The sequence below is a fragment of the Piliocolobus tephrosceles genome, chromosome 3 (assembly GCF_002776525.5).
Source record: "Piliocolobus tephrosceles isolate RC106 chromosome 3, ASM277652v3, whole genome shotgun sequence".
Taxonomy (NCBI): Eukaryota; Metazoa; Chordata; class Mammalia; order Primates; family Cercopithecidae; genus Piliocolobus; species Piliocolobus tephrosceles.
The window spans coordinates 121313967-121336311 of record NC_045436.1 but is presented as its reverse complement, the minus strand read 5'-3'; the positions used below and the strand labels follow the sequence as shown (position 1 = coordinate 121336311).

Genomic DNA, 22345 nt, shown 5'->3' with positions numbered 1-22345 from the left:
AAGCATTTATAAATCACCACTCCTCTGTAACTACTCAAATTACTTTCATAAAGCCACACATAGGTGTCAGAAAAATTGAATTTATCAGTACATAAAAAAAGCTCTTAAAATAAATGCTCCCCTAGTTTTCAAATATCTTTTCACAAAATATGCATATTTTGCTAAATAAGTTTTTATTGTTTTCAATAAATAATTGAATTTGCTCTATTTTCTGCTAAATAATCATCTCCTTTTATATAGCTTTCAATACATAAGAATAAACACACATATGTTTGCTATTATATGAGGGCAGCTGCGCACAGAAACACACAAACACACTCAAGCACAAAGAATCCCTCCCCTTGAGGTTTACTCTAAATTACCAGTTCAATGTTGTCTTCACAGGGTGCAGCTGAGGGGTGTCAAACTGGACGCTTGCCTCAATTATAGCGCTTGATTACAAGGTAGCAGAAAGTGCCAGGCCTTTACTAGAGTATAGGTGGCAGTTCTTTCATTGCAGAACCAATTAAATAAATGCTTTTGAATTGTCCTTCAAAAGTCATAACTTCCATAGATAATTAGGCAGGGAAATTATTTTAAAAGAATTTATTTGAAATAAAGTATAGCAAAGATTTCTTTGTACATTTCGCCAAGAGTTGGTTGCATTTTCAACTCCCCTTCCCTTAAAGTAGATGGCTTTAATGTAGGTATTTTCACAGTTTTACCTCAGGAAATGCAAGAAGTTTTCAGCAAATGTATGGAGCAGTCCTGACGCCCAGATGTAGGGAGTTAGCTTCTAGAAGGAGGAAGCCCTGACGCGTAGATGATCATGCATAGGCAAACTTTAGCTGCACTAGGAGCTCATAAAAACTCAGGAATTTTAATGATTCAGACTACATAGATTTTTGTGCCATTACATTTTAGTGGGTTTAATTCACATTATATTCTTTGGTGGGGGAGGCATGTATATGAGAAGGGGAGAGAGAGAGAAAGAGAAAATGAGAGAGGAAGAGTGAAAAAATTTTTTCTGTCTTCAAGATCATTCTGTTGATATTAAGCTTTTAAACTTTTCCTTTGCCAACCAACTCTTCCCCCTCTTTAAACTTTCAATTCATTACTTAGATTTAGCATTTGAAGACCATTTTACTCTCAAAAATATAACTGCCAGTGATAGGAAGGCTGTAGTGGGAAATTCTTCCTGACGATTAAATTTTTCATTCTTAAAAATATTATTATTTTGTTGTTAGAAAGTACTATGTAGTTGTAAAGCACCTGAGAAGGTTGTGTAGGTATATTTCTTAACTTCTCTGTAAAGTAGATATAGTCTCTCCGTTATGTAGATGAAGGATATTTTTCATGGGTCATCATGAAAATATCTACAATTATTTGGGTCCCAGTTGAGGAGTGAACTGTTTTAACCTTTGCCTTAAATAGCTGAAAAGTATCCACTATTTCCTATGGGAGCGTGTTCTTATAGAATAATTAAGATTAGGTTATATATAGTACAACAGTTTCACATTTTTAATTTTAGGACTCATACTGACTATAAGATATTGAGTAACCAAATATTTTAAATACATATTATTTCTCTTGCCTCATACTGTTCTTTTTGTCCTGAATATTATTCCGTCACTTTTTCCTTTGCATGTTTCCACACTTTGCTTGCTTCTCATCCTCAGTGAAACCCTCAGAGAAGACCCCTCTGACCCATTAGACCTGTGCAGATTCCTCTACTATACATGCTCAAAGTTCCTGTTTTTCTCACTACTAGTATTTAGCACAACTATAATGAAATTGTTCACTCTGTAATTAGTTTAGTGTGTCTTTTCTGTTACACAGCCACAGTACTATGCAACATTCATGTAGTTCTCTGGAGAAAATAGAAAACGTTTAATAATAAAGAAAGGTTAAACAGTGTTTGTGAAATCACATTTATGTAACAAGTTGTTAAATTAGGACATTTCCAGTTTCTTTTTCGGTTGAAATGTAAAGCTTTGGAATTTAAGACAGGCACACCCGCATACAGACTTTGCAACAGGGATGCACTTGTTGCACTAGATCCCAGTTTGTTGCCTAATCCAGTCTCGGTAGGTTGTCACTCGGGTATACACTCCTGGCCTATCTGGCAGGCCACACTGATCTCCCCAGCTTACTATCCCCACAACAAACCAAAGCCGCCGTGAGTCTTCTTGTACTAGGGGGCCACCAGAGTCACCCTGTAAAAAAACAGAATGACTTATTACTTAAGTGCAAAGACAAACCCAAAATATTAAGGAGTTTATTTCTACGGCAGTCGAGGAAGGAGTCACATCCATTATATGAATAAAGTCAGCCTATTTCCTTTTGAAATATTATGCCAAGTCGTGGAAAAATCACTGAAATCCTCAAAGTACCCAAGTTGTTCCTTCAGCAAGTCTGAGAAGATAACAAATACATTTTTCAGATTTCCCTCAGTCACTGCGTGGTTGCCTCCTACTCATCCAGGCTTTCTCTCCTTCAGGAAAACTTCTCTGAGCAACCTTTTTCCTTCCCACTCTCACCCTTTCCAGCTTTGGGCTCAATTGTTCTTCACTGTGTCCTTACATCTTGTGTGTGTCTCTGTCACTGCTCTACTACTTTATAAAAGCACATTTGTGCATTTGTGTGCCTATTTACACTTAATCCCATTGGTCAGTTTCTTGTTTGTTTGTTTGTTTTGTTTTGTTTTTGATATAGCAGCTGCATGCCTCTGAAACATTCACTTGCATTTATTATATTTGTTCAATGTCTGTTTTCCCAGATATACTGTAAGGTCCAACAGGAAAGAAAACATACGTATTCTGTACACTGCTGAAACCGAAGCTTCTAGCCCTTAGGAGATGTTTGTTGAATGAATGAGTTTCTGGAAATCTGACTTATCTTCCTAACCTTAGCACACTGCATGGTGTCTGATGCATAGTATATCATCAAAAAGTCTTCTTTTGGTGAAGAAATGTATATAGTCATAAGCAAAACACTCCTAATGAGATACTTACCACCCAGTCATAATAATGAACCAACAAACCAACAAACATTTGTGCACATAATAATCTAGTTGGGGAGACATATTGAGTATGTCTTACATTCTGGGTTTAAATCCTTCACTTACAAGCTATGTGACTTTTGATAAGCTGGTGAATAGCTCTCTGTACCTCTGTTTCCTCTTATAATGTTTGTATGAGTTTAAAACTCAAAGCACTTTGAGTACAGCTTAGCATATAGTATAGTCAGTACTAATAAAAGTCAGCTATTATTACCAAGTGTGCTTCTAAATTAGTCAGCTATTCATTGGCTGCTCTTAGTAGCTAGCTCATCCATACCTGTTTAATTACTGGTCTAGATGGGGAGAAGAGTCAGTGTGTGAAGTGCCAGTATGCATGGCAAATACTTCATGAAGCTGGTTGTCACCTGCTTCTTTTATATGATATATGCATGCTTCAGTTAACCAGTTCTCCGTACTTTCTATTATTGTTTTTGTAGTGCTTTTTCTATAATGAGAAATTATTTTGCATGATGTCTGACCAAATGTGGGCAAGTAAATGTTAAAGCAAGAGGGACTTGTAATTTTTCCATATCTAGCCAACTTCATTGCCTGACTGCAGACATTTGAATTTGTGTCCTCTCTTGTAGACCACAGGCTTGCTGAATGCAAGGATAGTATTGTTGTGCTAACATAATGTCTGGTGCATAGAAAGTAATTAATTTAATTCCTTCAAATTAATGAACGTAAAAATGAACAAAAGAATGGATAAAACAAATAAGATCTTTTAAGTTCTTATGTAAAGTGCTGTGTTCTTTTTTTTTTTTTTTTTTTTAAGTGCGAAATACACATTATAGTATTTCAGTTAAAAATCAGTGAGCCCTAGAGTGGAATACACATGGATGGTATCATGATGAGCTATGGCTTGAACTGGGCTTGAAGGAAGAGAATAATTTGTATGCACCAAAGGACAGAAGGTAAGGGACATTATAAATGGGAAAATAATGAATAACACCCTTTTAAAACTCATGCTTATTTTTAAGTCTTAATTAATGCTCGCAGTAAGTCTGGAATTGTCAGTGTGGAGTTGTGTTGCTTATTTGATTGATGGATTCTTTGGAAAGCTATCATGAAACTTGAGAATTTGTTGTTTCAGGGCTAGTAGTAACAGAGAAACAGGAAGGAGAGCAAGAAGGATTTCCTACTACAGAGACATCTCTACCGAAAGGAGATAAAGGACTGGGTAATTAACTGTATCTTGACAATTGAAAAACAAATCTCCACCTACACACAACTTACAGTTGATAAAAATGTTTCATTTTGGGAAAAGTGCTCATGGATTGGGGGCTTTACGTAAAATGTGAGAACTACTTTTTATCCACTTTTTAAAGACCATGAACACTAAATAGAAAAGTCAGTGACCTTTTGATGCGAATAATAATTCTTATCCTTCTGTAAACAATTCACCCACAAAAGCAGCAACAAGTTACACAAGTAAACAGATTGATTTTTTAAAACTCCAGGCTAAAAGAATATTCAATTTCTGACACTACCTGTTCCTGTTACTATATGGAGTTGGATTTCAGATATGTGAACAAAGCCTATTAAAAGATGTAACTGCATCAATTATGTTTAGATAATTTAATTTAACATTTTAGAATTAAAATTTGATTTTAATCACTTTACAGTGAGAATTTCATATTTATTGTTTGTTTTTGTACATTTGGTTAAAAATTATGGGCTAGATCCAAATATAATATTTCTTTTCTTTTTCATTTGTACTGTTTCATTATTGTAGGAGCTTTTGTAACTTAAATTACTTGGATTTTGTATAAAGTTTCTGTCTTCAAGGTGTCCAAGAATTATTATTTATCTCTTAAAATTCATTTACTATATATATTAATTTTATAATATAGTGATTAATTTTTTATTTAGTCCTTCATAGCAGTTAAAAGGTTGAGGTTAAAGTTATTAACACCAGTGACCATGGTCTACATTAACAACAGTGAAATAGATGAGATTTCTTTGTTGCTTAAAATGTGCCTACATATTTAGTCTTCATTTAATTTTTCTTAGTACGCAAAAAGTTAGGTGCTATTATGATTATTCCCAGCTTTTAGATAAAGAGACTTGGTAATGGAGGTTAAGGAATTCAAATCGAGATCTTTCTGATTCTTGGCTTTGGATGGTTAACTACTCTGTAATGTGACCTCTCAGAGTGAATGCTTTCATGATAGATAAACTTCATAAAAAATTTTATTTCTAAAATCTAGATTATAAATTTTACAGGAACAGAACTGTGTATTGTAACTGTTCCCTTTATGTCTATCATATTATCAGATACTAGGGAGTGCTTATACACTGCTTGGATGATGACATGGATCAGATTGTCTTGAGCTTACCTGACATGCATCCACTCCACCTTGAGGTACTCCAGCACACAGCATTCCAGACAAGATGGCTCCATTATAACTATATGGTGCATTACATACATCATTACTTATTATTCTGACCTGTCCTTGCCTTAGCTGTGAAACTGTGGAGCCTGTTTGGTATAAAAGCAGGAAAAAAATGGACTTCAAGATATGTACATTATTGACCCTATAATGAATTTGAGAAGAAATAAATGTACTCCAAACATTATTTCATATTTAACAGTGAAGGCTCCTAAAGATTTACTTTGGAGTTTCTTTGCAGCAAAAATTCTCCGAGTAGATGAAGATAACCCCTTTCACAGATCAGTTGTTTTTTTTTTTTTTTGCTTTAGCTTTGTGACACAGTGTCCCTGAAACCTTTAGAGAAAACAAATTTGCTATCTTAAAATTGGCTAAAAGAATTTAAATTATCCACTGACAGACTTTGGATTGGAAGATTACATATTGAATAACCTTTAACCTAGCAGCAAAAGAGAAACCAGCCTAGTTTCAAGGCTGAAGAACTAGTCTATTTTATATTGATGTACTCGCAGAATGACACCACCAGTATTTCATGACTGGTGCAAATTTTATCTATTACACCAAATTACTTTGGGTCACAAGAACACAATAGAACATGTTCTAGAACTATTAAGGCTTTGTATTATTCCTTGGAGAGACAATCTACAACATGGGTAAAAGCCCAGGGAAATTGTCAATGCTACCCTTCCACTCCTTCGCTGACACTCTTACTTTCTCTTTGGTTCTAGTAGCTCTTGTGCATTGTCCTCATTTTAGTTTCCATTTTATTCATTCAATAAACAAACATAAACAATGCTTATGTTCACATCGACTCTTTGCCATAGAGGCAGGATTTATTTTATCTTAGAATACTTTAAAGGGCAGTTAATACTTTAAAGAATTATTAAGGCCTCATAGAATGTCTAATCTAAATAATCCCATTGCTTTAGGAGGCCAAGGCAGGAGGCTGACTTGAGGGCAGGAATTCAAGACCAGCCTGAACAACATAGCAAGAACTTATTGCAAAAAAAAAAAAAAAAGCTGGGTATGCTGGTGCACACTTATTTATAGTCCCAGCTACTTGAGAGGCTGAAGCAAGAGGATTTCTTAAGACCAGAGTTTGAGGCTGCAGTAAGCCACGATTGTGCCACTGCACTGCAGTCTGAGAAAATCTTTGTCTCTAAAAAACAAGCAAACAAACAAACAAAATCTTTCTTATTGTTTATAGGGAAGCTGTTTGAATCTTATAGAATCTCCGTATTATTAAATAACTCATGTTTCTTCATAACTTTGTTTTACATTTTCCTTTTACTATATTTGAGAATTATCCATAGTTCCTGGGGCATTGCTTTGCTTTGCTAAGGAAACTCGGGGGTAGCCAGAGCTTGGGCTGAACAGAATATAGAATGATTCTATCTGTAGAAGAATAGAAACACCTATTCCAGGTGTTTCCTAATTTAAAAAATCTCATAATAGCAAATATAAGACATTTCTATTGTTAATTTTTTTTCTGAGACACTTACCGGAATATTCTTGAGCACCCCATCCTGTTACATAAGCAGTAGAGCCAATTGGAATATTCTGGGTAGCAGCTGGGAGACACACACTATGGATGTCTCTGGTAAAGGTGACACTGTTCTCAAGTCTCACAAGTGCAATGTCATTTTCATGAGTTGCAGATATATAATTGTTATGAATTAAAATACTTCTTACTGTCATTCTTAGTGTAGGATTTGTTGTGGAAATACCAAAGGTGGCAATCCATTCACGAGGATTGGAGTTGCTAAAACATTATGAAAACATGTTATATGAGTAGGGAATTTGTGAACATTTCAGATATATAAATTTGTCTTAGCCATCCTGTACCACTATCCAGAAACTATTGGATCCGCATCTCTTTGTTATATATTCCTGCATTATAAGCTGGCAAATGAGTTTAATTCTTCACTGGCAGAATACATGGTCACTTGTCTAAAGAAATGGAGAAGATTTTAGAAAACATATCTTGGGGTGATCTTGGTGTTTTTCTACTCCAATGAAGTTATGCTGATACTTTAATGATAAGTAGCATAACACAAATATCTTTGATTTCTCTTTTGTCCATACCTCCCTTCCCATTTAAGCAACTAAGAAACCTGAAATAATAAACATTTTAGATTTAACTAATTTCTTTCAATTCCTATCTTTTCCTTTAGCCAGGAGCACCATTTAAATAGTAGTGATCACAAGGGGCATTCTTATCTTATTACTGGATGAATAATTTTTTCTGCACTAAGTCTGATAATGGTTGAAGATCTTGGTGTGTGTGTGCATATATATACATATGTACGTATGGGGTCTTCAAAAGTTCATGGAAAATGTATATTATAAACAAATTATACATGGATTTCAAAAATTTTTGCATGCAAATAGACTCATACTAACTTTTTATACTGAACAGGATCAGTTTGAGGCACTAAGAGGAGTAAGACACGAATTTGAAAAGAGCTCTTATCAAAGCAACATGAATGCTGCTAAAACTGAAGCAAAAAAACATCAAATTTATGATGAAACTGGAAGAATGGTGAAATTATTTATGCCTTACAAAAGTTTATGGGGACAACGTCTCCCCCAGTCATCAGTTTATGAATGGATAATCTGTTTTAAGAAAGAAAGAGATGTGGTTGAGGGTGAAGTCTGCAGCAACAGATCATCCACGTCAATTTGCTAGGACAAATTTCATCTTGTTGATGTCTAAATTAAAGAGGACCAACAATTAACAGTGAGAAACAATAGACAACACCATAGACATCTCAACTGGCTCAGCTTATACAATTCTGACTGAAAAACTAAAGTTGAGCAAACTTTCTACTTGATGGATACCAAAACTGTTTTGCCCAGATCGGCTGTACACAAGATCAGAGCTTATTCTGAAGTATTTCTTTGAAGAATTATAACAGAAGATGAAACATGGCTTTAGCAATACAATCTTGAAGACAAAGCACCATCAAAGCAATGACTACAAAGAGGTAGAAGTGGTCCAGTCAAAGCAAAACCAAACTAGTCAAGAACAAAAGTCATGACAAATGATTTTTGCGATGCTGAAGGCATTTTGCTTGTTGACCTTCTAAAGGGTCAATGAAAAATAACATCTTCTTCTTATAAGAGTAAGAAAGTTAGCCAAAGCTTTAGTAGAAAAAGTGTCCAGGAAAGCTCCACCAGAGTTCTTCTCCACCACAACCACGCTCATGCTCATTCCTCTCATCAAATAAGGTTAGTTTTATGAAAGTTTCAGTAAGAAATCACCAGGCATCCACCTTTCAGTCCTGATTTGACTCCTTGTGATTTATTTTTGTTTCCTAATCTTAAAACAATCTTTAAAGGGCACCCATTTTTCTTCAATAAGTACTGTAAAAAGGTAATGTAAAAAAGACTGCATTGACATAGTTAAATTCTCTGGATCTTCAGTTCTTTAGGGTTGGACTGTATGGCTGGTATTATTGCTTACAAAGTGTCTTGAACTTGATGGAGCTTATGTTGAGAAATAAAGTTTATAATTTTTTATTTTATCTTTTAATTTTATTTTCCATAAACTTATTGAACTCCCTTCATATATATGTATATGTGTGTGTGTACAAGTATATGTACGTCTATATACATAGAGGAAGACAGAGATAGAACAGTAGCGTGAAAAAAAAAGGACATTACCTTTGTGACCTAGGAATAGGGACTTTTTGGCTAAACAACAAAAGCACAGACTAAAAGGTAAAAAAAGAATGAATTCTATTAAATCAGAATTAGATATACTGTATCTAAATTTATCAGATGAATGAGAAACCATGGGAAAAGATTGGTAATGTTTACTATCTAAAATTTTTGTAGAATATATTTTAAAAGTCTGTAAACCAGTAATAAATAAGCAGTAAAACCATTATAAAATAGGCAAAGAATATCAATGGCAGTTCATTGTAGGGGAGCTCAAAACAGCTTTTAGATACATGAAAAGATACTCAAACTAGGAATCTGAGAAATTAAAATTATAAAAATGAGCATCTTATGTACATTTAAAAGACTGATAAGACTTAAACAAAAGAATAATACTAAATGTTGATGTGGAGGGAAATTGGACCGCTTTTGCATTACTGGTAAAGATTTAAGTGCCCAGAGAATATTCTGGTATATTAACAGCCTGCATGTGTGCTTCTGAAATTACTGGAGGTTTACAGAAAGATAAGCACAAATATTTTGTGTGTGCTCTTTGTGGCAATGGGAAGGTAGGTCATGCAACCTAATTGGATGAAGGAAATATGGTGACTGCATACCATGGGGTGCTATGCAGCAGTGCTTCAGGTGAAAATTCCAAGGATTCAGTGAAAGCGTTAAGAAACAATATTAGACTTTTACACAATGCTACTTATTTAAATTAAAGACATATACATACAAAAAAGCACTATAGGTTTTGTAGGTGCATGCATATACCTTTAAGACATGTATATTTCGAATATATTAGTATGAGGCATACGGGCAGAAGGAGGGCAGTGGAAGTGAACTCCAGGGATGACAGGAGGAAAAAAAATAAAATGAGAGAAATGCCTTGTACAGACTGATGAGAATAAGGATCTGTGATTTGGAGGGCTGATTAACTTAACATTGTTCCTAAGGGTTGAGTAAAAACAAAATGTAACCAAATAATACCAATTTAGGAGTTTTATGGAGATTAGATAGTGAAGTTAATACAGAAAATAAAAACTCTATGACCTGAAATACTTTTATAAGACACAGTAGTTTGTGTAAGAGTGAACCTGAGTTTAAAATTTTGAAGAAAAAACATTAGAAAACAAACCCATGATTGTTTTTATATTAAACCTCCTTTGCTCAGAGTCTTTACTCCGAGTGAAGGTTCTGAAGAGACTCTTCTTTCTTTCCTTCCTTTTCTCTCTTCCCTCCCTCTCTTCCTCCCACTTATTTATTTTCTTCCTTTTCTTCTTTCCAGCTAGTGAATTAGAGCATTGTTTTGGAACCAGTCACATTTATATTTAAATCTTGGCTAAGCCACATATTAAAAGTATTATTTATGACAAGTTAATTAATAGCTCTGAGGTTTATTTACATATAAAATGTGATTGGTGATACCTTCTCACACGATTGTTAAGTATTAATGAGAAATGTATTATGTCAAGTATAGTGTTTGGCACAAAGTGAACTTTCATGAAGGTAGCTATTATTTTCACTAATTATAGTTCAACAAGCCATTGTTAAGTGTCTACTTTGTATAAGGAATAATATGAGTCTCCAGGAATAAAAATAAAAGTAATTATGATCTCTTTCCTTGAGGAACTCCACACTAGTGAAGGAAACTGGCAAGAGGTAAGTCAAATATCACAAATCATAAGGACAACTGTTAAAGGCAGATAAACAAATTTCTGTGGAACTCAATGTAGAGGAAAGAGAATATCAGGGAAAGCTACATAGAAGAGGTGATAATTCGATAATCCTCTATGATAAGATCTCATCACTTCTATGTACCTTGATGTAAGGCTGGTCGTGCCCCAAACAAATGCTCACTGATGGTTCTCAGTGACAATCAGCTCTTTAGGGAGGGGCCCAATACAAGGTTCATGGCGTTTGTTAGCTTTAGTGGATCAATCATGGTAATGAATAGAAGGATGTGGGGTGGCAAAATTCAAAGTTCCATGGATTCCTTTGGTAATCATTGGTGATGTTTATAACTGTGGCTTTCATTATAGTGATATCATTTACTTAGTTTTTGGTGGTTGGGCCTGAATAGGGCTTAGAATCCAGTAAGGTTTCTATTCCATTCTTGGTTATGCTAAGTGCCTGAAAAATCCAGGTATTTGAATTCCTGGTTCCCACATTCAAGAGTATGATTGAAATCAATGCGTGCCATTTCTGCTTTTTGGCCTTTCAAGTGGCAATGAAGATTGAAATGTTTTGTGAATTTTATCTCTTGGGTTATTTGGGATGTAGTAATAAATTTGCCAATCTATATCAGAAAACTGGTAATTCTGGAAGTATCTTTTGAAATTTCAAATGTGTTCACTGCATATAAAAATATTAAGTTATAAAATTACTATAAGAAAAATTCAAAATAATTTGGGATTTCCTAAAACTTTAGTTCAGAAATGACCCTAGTCTTTTAAACCTTTATTCCTTCTAAATTTAACACATACTTTTGTAACAGGCACTGTACCATGAAGTAGTGCCTATAAATCTGAAAAAGACTACTTAGAAATTATCAAAAATTTCATAAAATTCAAATAGAGATTTGGGAAATATATAAACATTTCAAGGATAAGCAGATTGAGCAGATACTCCTAGGTAGGGAAATGTAGGAAGAGTCCAGGGCAAGAGAACAATGCTGTTTATCTGAAGCTCAAGGTACATGCTTTGAGAAATAAGACTGGATTGATCTGGCTATAGAAGGCTTTGTGTGTGTGATAAAGAAGTCTAATTTAGAGCAAGAGTCTGAGAAGAAAATTGATATGGTCACGGGCACACGAGTTCAAATCTCCATTATTTTTCTGGGTGAATTTTTTGAGTTAAGTTCCCAACAACTGTTGTGGTCTATGATGCCCCAGTAACAAGGCAGGTTTGAAACAGATAGATTTTAGTTATGCTGAAGTCTAAAATCCTTCTTTTATGAGCAATGTGAACTTTTCTTTTTACCAATAGGGTAAGTTTATGCAACCTACTCTCCACTGGCAGCATATCACCCTAGTGTTGGCAATAGTTTAGTCACCTCAATTAAGAATTCTTATAAGTTGCCTTTTAAAAAAATTTTATTTATGCTATTCATTGTAATTGATCATTATTTTTGTGCATTCTAATTCCAACATTAGAGTGTAAGCTCTTTGAAGGCAGAGGCAATACTTCGTTTATACTAGTAGCTTCTACAATATATAGCACTGTGCTCATACTAGATACTTGATAATCTTTATGAATGAATAAATTAATGGCATGGGGTGGTCTCTAGGTTAGCCATCAGCTTCTATGATATAATGTGTAAATCTTCCACAACAATTCATTTTGCTAACATTTAACATATGTTTACATTAGTGTACTTAATGCTACCAGTAACACTAAGTCACAGATAACAGTGTTGTCCCTTAATTTGGAAAAAAAAAAAAACCAAAGCTTATGGAGATTTAGTAAATTTCTTAAGCTTTTATAGCTAGGATTTAAAAAACATTCTGACATATAAATTTTTGTTCTTTACTGTGCTAATATACTATTACCTGAAACAGAGAAATAGCACTAAATTAGCATGCTAAAGGGGAAAAATGCTTTTCCTCTCATGAATAGGAAGAAAATTCTTATTGATTTTTTTGTATTGAATTATTTCTAGCTCAATTCAATCCTAGGGTGTAGTCTTCATGACCTGTCTATTCTAATTGTTCCCAGATGGGTAGGTAGCGGTGTTCTCACCTTCTGAAGCAGTGAGCTGCTGTCAGGATCCATGTGTTACTGATCAGGCTGCCTCCACAGTGGTGGGCATTATTGACCCGTAGACTGACTTGCCACGGCCAGCTTCCCTCCGCAGCCTCAGTGCCTCCAATGATTCTCTGCTCAGACAATGTTATTAGGTCTGGACCGGCCCCACATTCTAATGAGAAAAGGGCATTAATGTGCTGGGAAGGTCATGATTCCTTTACATTTGGAAGAAGCTGAAGAGTTTTTCCATAATTTATGACTTTTATGCCTTATACATTCTTCCTCAGGACATGCTGGACTTTCCAAAAAGCATGATCAATGTATTTTTACAATTCATTTGTGACTACTGTTGCTTATAGATGATATTTTGGAGAACATTTCTGAATTTAGTTGGCATATGGGCTTCAAATTTTGGGCAGTTTCAGAGTTCCCTGGAATTCCCCATGAGTTGAGGTTAAGAGAGATCATTATTGAATGTGCCAGCTCAGGCCACAGACTGCTGGGAAATTTCCTTTTTCTCAATAGTCTTGCTATGCTCAGTGTGCTTTGTGGACCTGCAGCATGGGCATCCCCTGGAAATTTATTAGAAGTGCTGATTCTCAGAACCACATCATGGGACAAATCTAAAGCTGTGTTTTGATGTGAGGTTCATGCACACACTGAAGTTGGAGGAAAACTTGTCTCATCCAAAAGACTCCTTAGTGACTGCAGTTCATCTTGTAGAATCCAGTCCAAGACTGATGCTGTATTACCAAACATGCCCTCAAAAAGGAGCTACTATACCACAGAATATTCTTGAGGGTGACAGAGGGTTTCATTTAAATAAGGTTTATTTAAATGTTTTCAAAGAGCCTGTGACCACTCTACTGGCCAGAGCTGAAATGGGCTGGGGTAGGCTGATCACCCGATTCCTCTTAACTCCCATTCCCATGATTTTCTTCTCTTTTGTGGTCTATTACTCAGAAATTAATGGTAAATTGCACACCTATTGCTGGGTTGGCTTTTAAGTAGTGCCCTGGCTTAATAGCACAACCACCTAAAGGCTTTTTTTCCTAGCAAATTTCCTGGATAAAGGAGGACCAGGCTTTCATTAAGATATACATATGTTCCTTTGTGGCATCTCCCAAACAAATATCCTAGTAAATTGTTTATCACAGTTTCATTAACAATAAGCATGAATTAAATATGTAGTGAAGCTGAAAAACACTGATGGGACTAGCATCACTTTGTAAAATCACTTAAGTACCTAAGATAGGCCAGCTACCAGGTACATTGAACTCATTTTTAACTGCATTTTTTTGGTCAGAGAAGTAAGTTGCTGTTTTCTAGGGATTGCATTTCTGCTATCCTAGCCTGAGAATACATAGGATGATGTTGAAAAGTAGTGACTTTTCCTTCATGTTATAGACCCAAAGCTGAGAAGACCTCTCATAATTCTTTTTTATTATATTTTGTGATTAACCTGAATTCACAACAAAGCAAGCTACTCTGGTGTTTAGGAGAAGCTACATAAATGGTGTCATCAAACATAATTTGTAAGTCTGCAGAAATGCCACTTTAGAACCAGGGCAGTATAAAGCTTCTCAAAGCTGCCAAGGAAATTTTCATGAGGCCAATTTTGAGTACAGAGTGAGTAGTCCTCCACTACAACTTCTTCCTTTTTCTAAAAGGAAAGGGGAAACCTAAAGTCCATTCCATGGGACACTTGGGATCAGCACTGTCTTGTTTCAACACCACCTGAGCAAACTAAGAACAAAGACATCAACTTGATAGACGCTGCCCTGGCCAAAAGTACACAAAAGACTTGCACTTTTACTCTTTATGATTTGGCAAATTATAATTACAAAATAATTTAAAAACTTACCATTAATAAACCAATTTGCTGCAGCCTGGTCAGTAAGTGCTAGAATTTAAAAATGAGAATAAGATAAATACAGTAAAGGCTGTATATCATTTCACCATAATTTCTTAAAGTACAGTACTCAGACAACAAGAAGCAGAATTACTTGTTGTCGGGGGGGAGTCCTCTAAAATGCAGATTCCTAGGCTCCCTTTCAGACCTGCTGAAACAATCTCTAAGTCATGGGCCCTACAAATCTCTTTGTTTACAACCTTTTCCCAATTTGTTGTTATGCATACTAAAGTTTGTACTTTAATTTCTCATTAAATACTTAGTAGGTATCTCTTCTTTCAAGGTACTCAATTTATATGGGAAAACAGAAACATAAGCAAGTCATTGAGATGCAATGTGATAAATGCTATAAGGGAAGTTAATTTATCATGTACTTAAATATATGTATATTACTTTAATGATACCATTCTATAATAAGTGCTGCAGATTTAACTGTGAGCAAAATATAGAGGACTTGCCCTCACATAATTTACAGATAGAAATTAATCAAGCAATCATTCAAATAAATGTAAGTGCAAAGTAGAGAAAAGAAAAAAGAGAATAACTAATATAGATTATATGGAGGAGATAACATTTGAGCTAGAGGAAATAGCATCTGCACTGTATTTTGAAGATCTGAAAGGAATTTTTCAGGCACACTAGAGGACAAAAGAGATTTCAGATGGAAGGTATAGTGGGCACAAATGCTTGGAGATGTAAGATGTTTGTGGATCAATAAAGTAAGGAGAGCTAGAGCATGTGTTGTGATAGGGAAATAGAGGGTGAGCCTGAAAAGGAAAATATGTCAGTATCAGATGGTAAAGGTCTGTCTATTTCAATTTAAGAATGGCATACAAGACCGTTTTCTCTGCATGTCCAACACCCATATCAAACGCAATGTGACCCAATTTTATCCAAAATTTGCCATTTATTCTTTCCTTTTAGTAAAATGACACCACTTCCAAAATCTGAAATTGTCTCAGACTCCTCCTTTCTCATCATTTCCACATCTTATAATCTCCAGATTCTGTACCTCTGTCCTCTATGTTTTGAATTATTCTCTCCTCTTCATTCCTTTTGCTACTACTTTAGTTCATGCTTTCATCATTTGACATCAGTACAGTTACAACAATTTTCTAACTGAATTCCACCACTTTTGCTCCTTTTCAGTTTATGCACCTCTACCTTACCAGACTGATCCTTTCTAAAAAATGTTATGTTAGATCATATCCTTCCTTGATTGAAATTTTTAATTGAGAAACCCGTCATTTTTATTTCCTGCAAGATAAATTAAAACTTTTCAAGACAGGTTGCCATGCTCTCTCAAACCGATTTATCCAAAGTTACTTCCCACTAAAAGTTTCACAAGGTTTGGGTATCACATTTGTTTTGCAAGCTTCAGTGGAGCCAAATCATACTTTTGGAGACAGAACATTTTAAAAAGCTGGCCATTCTTAATTTTTTGAAAAAAACAGACTTAGTTTGAATCCTGACTGCCTCATATACTGACTGTGTCAGCCTGGGCAATTTATCTCTTCTAAGGGGGACAATAAAACTATCTATGGGATATGGTTGTTGTAAGGATTAATCAAGAAAAAAATTCATATAAGGCATTAAAACCATGCCTGAAAATAGTAAGTTCTCATTAAATAAGTGTTTTGATGATGATGATGTGAATGATGAACACTAATCAATCTTTCCAGCAGGCCCCTTTCTTCATTGTTCTGTCAAAGCATCACATTCGGTACAGACTATTTTCCTTTTTCACGCTTTCCTTCTCCGGCAATTTTCTTTCTCTCATCTCAAAATATGTAAATCCTACCCATATTTCAAAGTCAAAGTCCATTCTCCTTCATGAAACTTTTGCTAGATATCCCAAGCACGCTGGTCTCTTTCTTCCCTAGATTCCTGCAGTGGTCACTGCCTGGGCCTCACACTGGGCCCTTGATCGTATTCTATCTTGATTGTCAACACCTCTTGTGTTGGAATATCTTTCCCTTCAACTAGACTATGGGCTCTGGAGGTGGAAACTGCTGTTATGTTACCATTGTATCACCATATTGTCTAGTATAATGCTAAATAAATAAACACTCAGGAAGTGCATTCATGAGAATTCCTTAATGTGTGGAAGCAGAGGTAATATTCAACTACCTAACAAACTGCAGTGCATGAGCATCAGCCAGTCATAAAAGATACAATCAGGCTATGGAGTTGGAGCAGTGTCTTAGAGTTCTTTGCTTTGCTAAGCATAACTCTTTAGCTGCAGGGGCAGTGGATTTGAAGCATCTCGGAAGACAACTTTGTGGGCCTGATGCAGTAATTGTTTACTAACAAATAGGAAAGCATTTCAATATTTAACAGTTAGTACATCTGTAACTGGTACCTACCAGTCTAGTGTGGGAATCATCAAAATCCTTTTAATCTTGAGCTCATAGTAAAGAAATCATGACTTACTAAACTAGCAGAACGTGAACAACTTGGAGGAATGTCCTTAAATTCTATGCATATATTATTTCTTTTATTTCAGTCATGCAAGAATTATTTATTGAATATGTGTTATATGATGGAGACTAGGTGGTAGGAGAGTAGTAGGATGAAGAAGTTTGACTGGTTCTTTTTTTTAGGACGATTATAGTGTAGGATGAAGCCAAACAATACAAAAATTACACAAATAACTTTGTAATTTCAATTGTGATAAATGTTACAAAGAAAAATGAAGAAGCCTCTGAGGTGGATCATTAATTAAATAGTTCTCTGACCTTGAGCATCTATGTACCCCTCCTATGTCATATCCACAAATGACATCTGACAGTAACATCATTCATAAGGAATGTTGCAGGGATAATTAATGATAATTTTTAGCAAATAAAATTTACTATATAAATGCCAAATGATTCTTTAAATCTTGGAATGTTTTACGTTAGAGAGCGATATGGTATATTTAGCTTTTTAATGTATTGTTTTCATAGTTTAGTTTCAAAGACAGAAAAGTTAGCCTCTCAATTAAAATGTGAATTTGAATTGGTAAACTTGAGGGATATGTTGAAATAAAATTGTTTATGAAAAATTATACTTACATGTTATCTCAGTTGAAGAGTTTATTTCCAAATTTCCAGAGTTATTCAGCATTTGTTGTAAAACAGACTCAATTCTGCTTTTCATTGATGCTCCGTTGTTATTTCTAGTGAATCGAAATTTCATGACAACATCCGCTCTCACGCCACTACCATCTTGACTGTAAATCATAAAGATATTTTAAAAAACAAATAACGTGACACTTTTTCACCATCCTGTTTATATACGCTTCTTGATTAAACCCTTTTAAAGTATTCATTTGTGGAATTTAACTTTAGATAGATCGCTGTAACAGTGTTTGTATACATAACACTATATCACGAGGCTATCTCACAAATTTGATTTCAATGCACAGAACATTGTACTCACTATAGGAGAGCTGATTTTGAAGTTATAATGCCAGAATTTTGCAGTGTAACTTTGGATAAGTTATGTAAGTTTCTTGATCTTTCTATATCTAAGTCTCTTCACATGTAAAATGAGTTATGAAGATTAGATGAATCACTATATGCAAAACTGCGAAGAAGAGTCAATAATATACAGTAAGTGTACTATAAATATTAGCTATTCTTAGACTTCTCCAATGTTATTAAAAATAACCTCCTTAAACAAATTCATAAAGTGATGAGATTCTAAATTTATGTGAGAGACTCAATTTCTTGGTACCTGGACCATTCATCTGGCTACAAAAGCAAATTTTAACTTTTGTCATATATTAAGATTTCATCAATCATTTTAATTAACGATAAATATTCCTCACAATAAACCTTGGTGACTTGATTAAATATTCTGATTATCTAAAGCCTCAGTAATTTCTATTTTCTTCCATGAAAATTACCTCATAAACCAGTTTCTCTACCTAACATTGGCTATCTTCTTTTCTGAGAAAGTACGTTAAAGATATTTGGCTTTGAGGCCCTCATATTTTCTCTTGGCTTCCTCCTCTCACCTCAATGACCAGCTGTAACTTAATATTCATTCCAGATACTAATCTAATATTTATTTTTAAAAATGTTAGATAAACAACTTCTTGTGCTAGGCACTATTCTAAGCTTCAGAAATTAGCTGTGACCAAGATTCACAGTTGCCATATGGGTCTTGCAGTTTAGATGTAGAAACAGGCACTGAACAAATAATTACCACCGCCATGTCTAGCAACATGGAAGCCTAAATAATTTTAGAAAACACTTCCTGTATAACACAAATAGAAACTATAGATAATATATAATAAATTCCATTTCAAGTGCAAAACTGGGCTCATAGAAAAGTAAGGAAAATCCTGGAAGACCAAAAATAAAGAAGAATATGAATAATATGTGGTAAGACTAGAATATTCCACAGGCTTCTGTTTAGCATTTACATAGAGGCTGGAGATGGGACCTTGGGCTAGTGCAACATAGGAAGTTGAACTTGAGGTTTTAGAATAAAGCCAGGAGTCTTGAACTAAACCCCCAATAACAGCATGAACTAGAATGAAAAAAATATGCTCATCATCTCATAAAAAAATAAATTTATCTGTTTCCAAGATCCAGCTTTAAATTAAGAAAAAAAAAAAAAAAAAGAAGTATCACCTGAAAATTCGTAATCATGGGCCTGGCTGCATGATGTCTGAATCGTCCTTAATACTACCTGAATACTCCCAGAACCTTTAAACTAAGAAATTAACAACAACAACAAAATCCATGTGCTGCAGATTCCTCTAGAATGTCTAACAGATGTAACTGCTCTGGAGGTAGATGTGTTAAGTCTAGGTTGTACAGGGTCCCAAGTGAGATTAAATTTAAGCATACAATTTCAATGGTAAACAACACATCATGAGGAGTGTATTAGTATTTTCTCACGGAGCTATAAATAACTGCCCAAGACTGGGTAATTTATAAAGAAAAGAGGTCCCCATGGCTGGGGAGACCTAAGGAAATTTACAATCATTGCAGAAGGAGAAGCAAACCCATCTTTCTTACATGGTGACAGGAAAGAGAAGAACAGAGCAAAGGGGAGAAAAGTCCCTACAATCTAATCACGTCCCACAAGGTCCCTTCCATGACGTGTGGGTATTATGGGAACCAGAGTTCAAGATGAGATTTTGGTAGGGGCACAGCCAAACCATACCAAGGTGGAATCAAAATAACAAAAAGATTATCCTCAAAAACTTGACATAACAGAATCAACAGACAAGTGATTATATTTGAAGTGACAAATGACATAAAAGAGGGAATCATAAAAATGAGATTAAGTAGAAAACATTATTTTTAAAAGGTCACCTAGTATCTGATAACACAACAGAGTGACTATGGCCAATAATAATTTAATTATACATTTAAAAAGAACTAAAAGAATATAATTGGATTGTTTGTAACACAAAGGATAAATGCTTGAGGGGATGGATACCCCATTTACACAATGTGATTTTTATGCATTGTTTGCTTATATCAAAACATCTCATGTACCACATAAATACATACAACTGCTAGGTACCCACAAAAATTAAAATAAGACATGTTTTTAAAAGACCAGGCAGATTCTCAAAAGAAACAAATAGAACTTTCAGATAGGAAATCATACTCATTGAAATTGAAAACGCAATAAATGGGTTACACAGAATACAAGTCAAAGTTGAAGAGAAATTCGTTATCTAAAAGAGATAAAGAAATTACACAGAATCTGACATAGATAAAAGATAAAATAGAGGTTGAGAGACATGGTAAAGTTCCATGTAAAGCAATGCTAAAAAGGAGCCCAGAAAAAAATAAAGAAGCAGTCAAACTGGAAGAGATCATGAGAATTATCCACGTGATGGTACCAAGTAGATGGCTGCATATATTCATGTCTAAAGAAAAAAGAGGACTGGCCTAGAGATACAACTTTGAGAGCACTCAGCATATGGGTGGCAGTGAAGGTCAATGAAAGGAGAGAGTGTGACCTGAGAAGATGAGAGGCCTGGAGCACAGCCTGACATTCAGCAACATATGAGGAATATACAAAGAAGTAAGACCTAGTAAAGGAAACCAAGAAGGAATAGCTAGGGAGATAAGGGGAAAATCAGAGTGTACAAAGCCATACAAACCAAGGGATAGTTCTATTTCAAGGAGTGACAGGCCAACAGGACGAAATACTGTTGAGAGGTCCAAGAATAGGACTGATGTGGTTTCTTTGGATTTTGTTATTTGGATGTCATTGTTGAATTGGCAAGAGCAGTTTATATTTTGTGATGGTATTGAAGCCATGTTGCAGAGGATTGAGTGATAAGTAGGAAGTGACCGAAAAGAGAGAAAATGCAGAAGGCTCACGTAGTCCTACAGGTTTTCAGGGCTTACTTACTTTTGAGCATTAGTGGCTGATACAGATACTCACAAGAAAGTACTAAGTGAATGTGCACTGAATTGACTGAGAGGTGTTTTGGAAAATTTCCTTCTCATGGACTCTTCTTACCCCTTTAACTCCTCATCAAAACTTACCTGACCAGACATGTGTGCTCCAGATACTTACTAGGTGACTCTCCAGAGAGTAAGAATTAATTTTCTTGTGATGCTAGTATTTGAAAAAGAATTGGTATAATTCCTCTTCTGCCAAAGAACTATTGCATATTATTTAAAGGCTAGAGCAATGTGGTCATTTGAGTCATTTGCAGGAGAGTCAGTAAAGGTGACTATTTCAGTTGGAAAGGCTGGTTTTATCACATCATATTTAACTAAGGCAGGAATGGCAAATAACTAGTATGCATGCTGCTACTCCTCCTATTATTAATGCATGATAAACATGCCTTGGATTTCGCCATAATACCCTTTCATTATAGCACGTCAGGCAGATAAAACCAAAAAGCCGCTTTTGATGATGGTCATAGTGTCTTGATCTTGGATGGATACACCCAAACCACAGCATTGTACAACTCCAGGAAGGATTATTGACATAGGCTGCACTGTGAGTGATATCCACTGGAGTTTTACAATAGGATGACTTTGTTACTGTACCTTCACCCCAACTCTCTCTCCACCCGTTCTTCCTCTTCCCAATAAGAATAGATGTAATATGGTTATTTATATTAGTAGCTAAATAGATCATATGTTTGGCTTTTTTGGCATTGTTTTTTAAGATGACTAAAATACTATTTTCATAATATTGCAACAACTTATCTGAACATGTCATTTACTATTCATTCTGTGACAAAAAGTCAAATATGCCACATTGTATCTATACTTAAATATTTTTTCTACAGTTCCACTCACCTCAGTTTGACAACATGGGCTCTCATGAACTGGTTTCTTAAATTTGATTCTTTGAATGTTCTAGTAATCTGTAGAAAGAAAGAGGGGAGAAACTCTCTGTAATTACAGTTCTTCTCCTTCCTCTCAACCTTGCAACATGAGACATGTTAATGAGGAGTAGACAACTGAATTTTCACTTTAGTTCAACCCAGTTCCATTGTAAAACACATGGGATTGATTTGGACAGGTTCTGTAACCTTTTGATGCAGTACCTATTCCTTTATCTGTTACATAGAGATGATGCAGGACAGGATGGGTTTTTGCTAGAAATCAT

General features: G+C 35.0%; 1 protein-coding gene across 1 annotated transcript in view; it reads right to left on the bottom strand.

The window, feature by feature from the left end:
* Positions 1–573: 573 nt before the first annotated feature.
* TMPRSS11D (transmembrane serine protease 11D) overlaps positions 574–22345 on the bottom strand; it is a 61655-nt gene continuing 39883 nt past the window's right edge. The window contains exons 4-10 of the mRNA XM_023232152.3: positions 22033–22100; positions 17812–17969; positions 14708–14746; positions 12838–13015; positions 6936–7195; positions 5380–5522; positions 574–2195 (exon numbers count right to left, since the gene is read on the bottom strand). Coding sequence (XP_023087920.1) covers positions 2034–2195; positions 5380–5522; positions 6936–7195; positions 12838–13015; positions 14708–14746; positions 17812–17969; positions 22033–22100 — 1008 coding nt within the window. The 3' untranslated portion in view covers positions 574–2033. The remainder of the gene's footprint in view (positions 2196–5379; positions 5523–6935; positions 7196–12837; positions 13016–14707; positions 14747–17811; positions 17970–22032; positions 22101–22345) is intronic.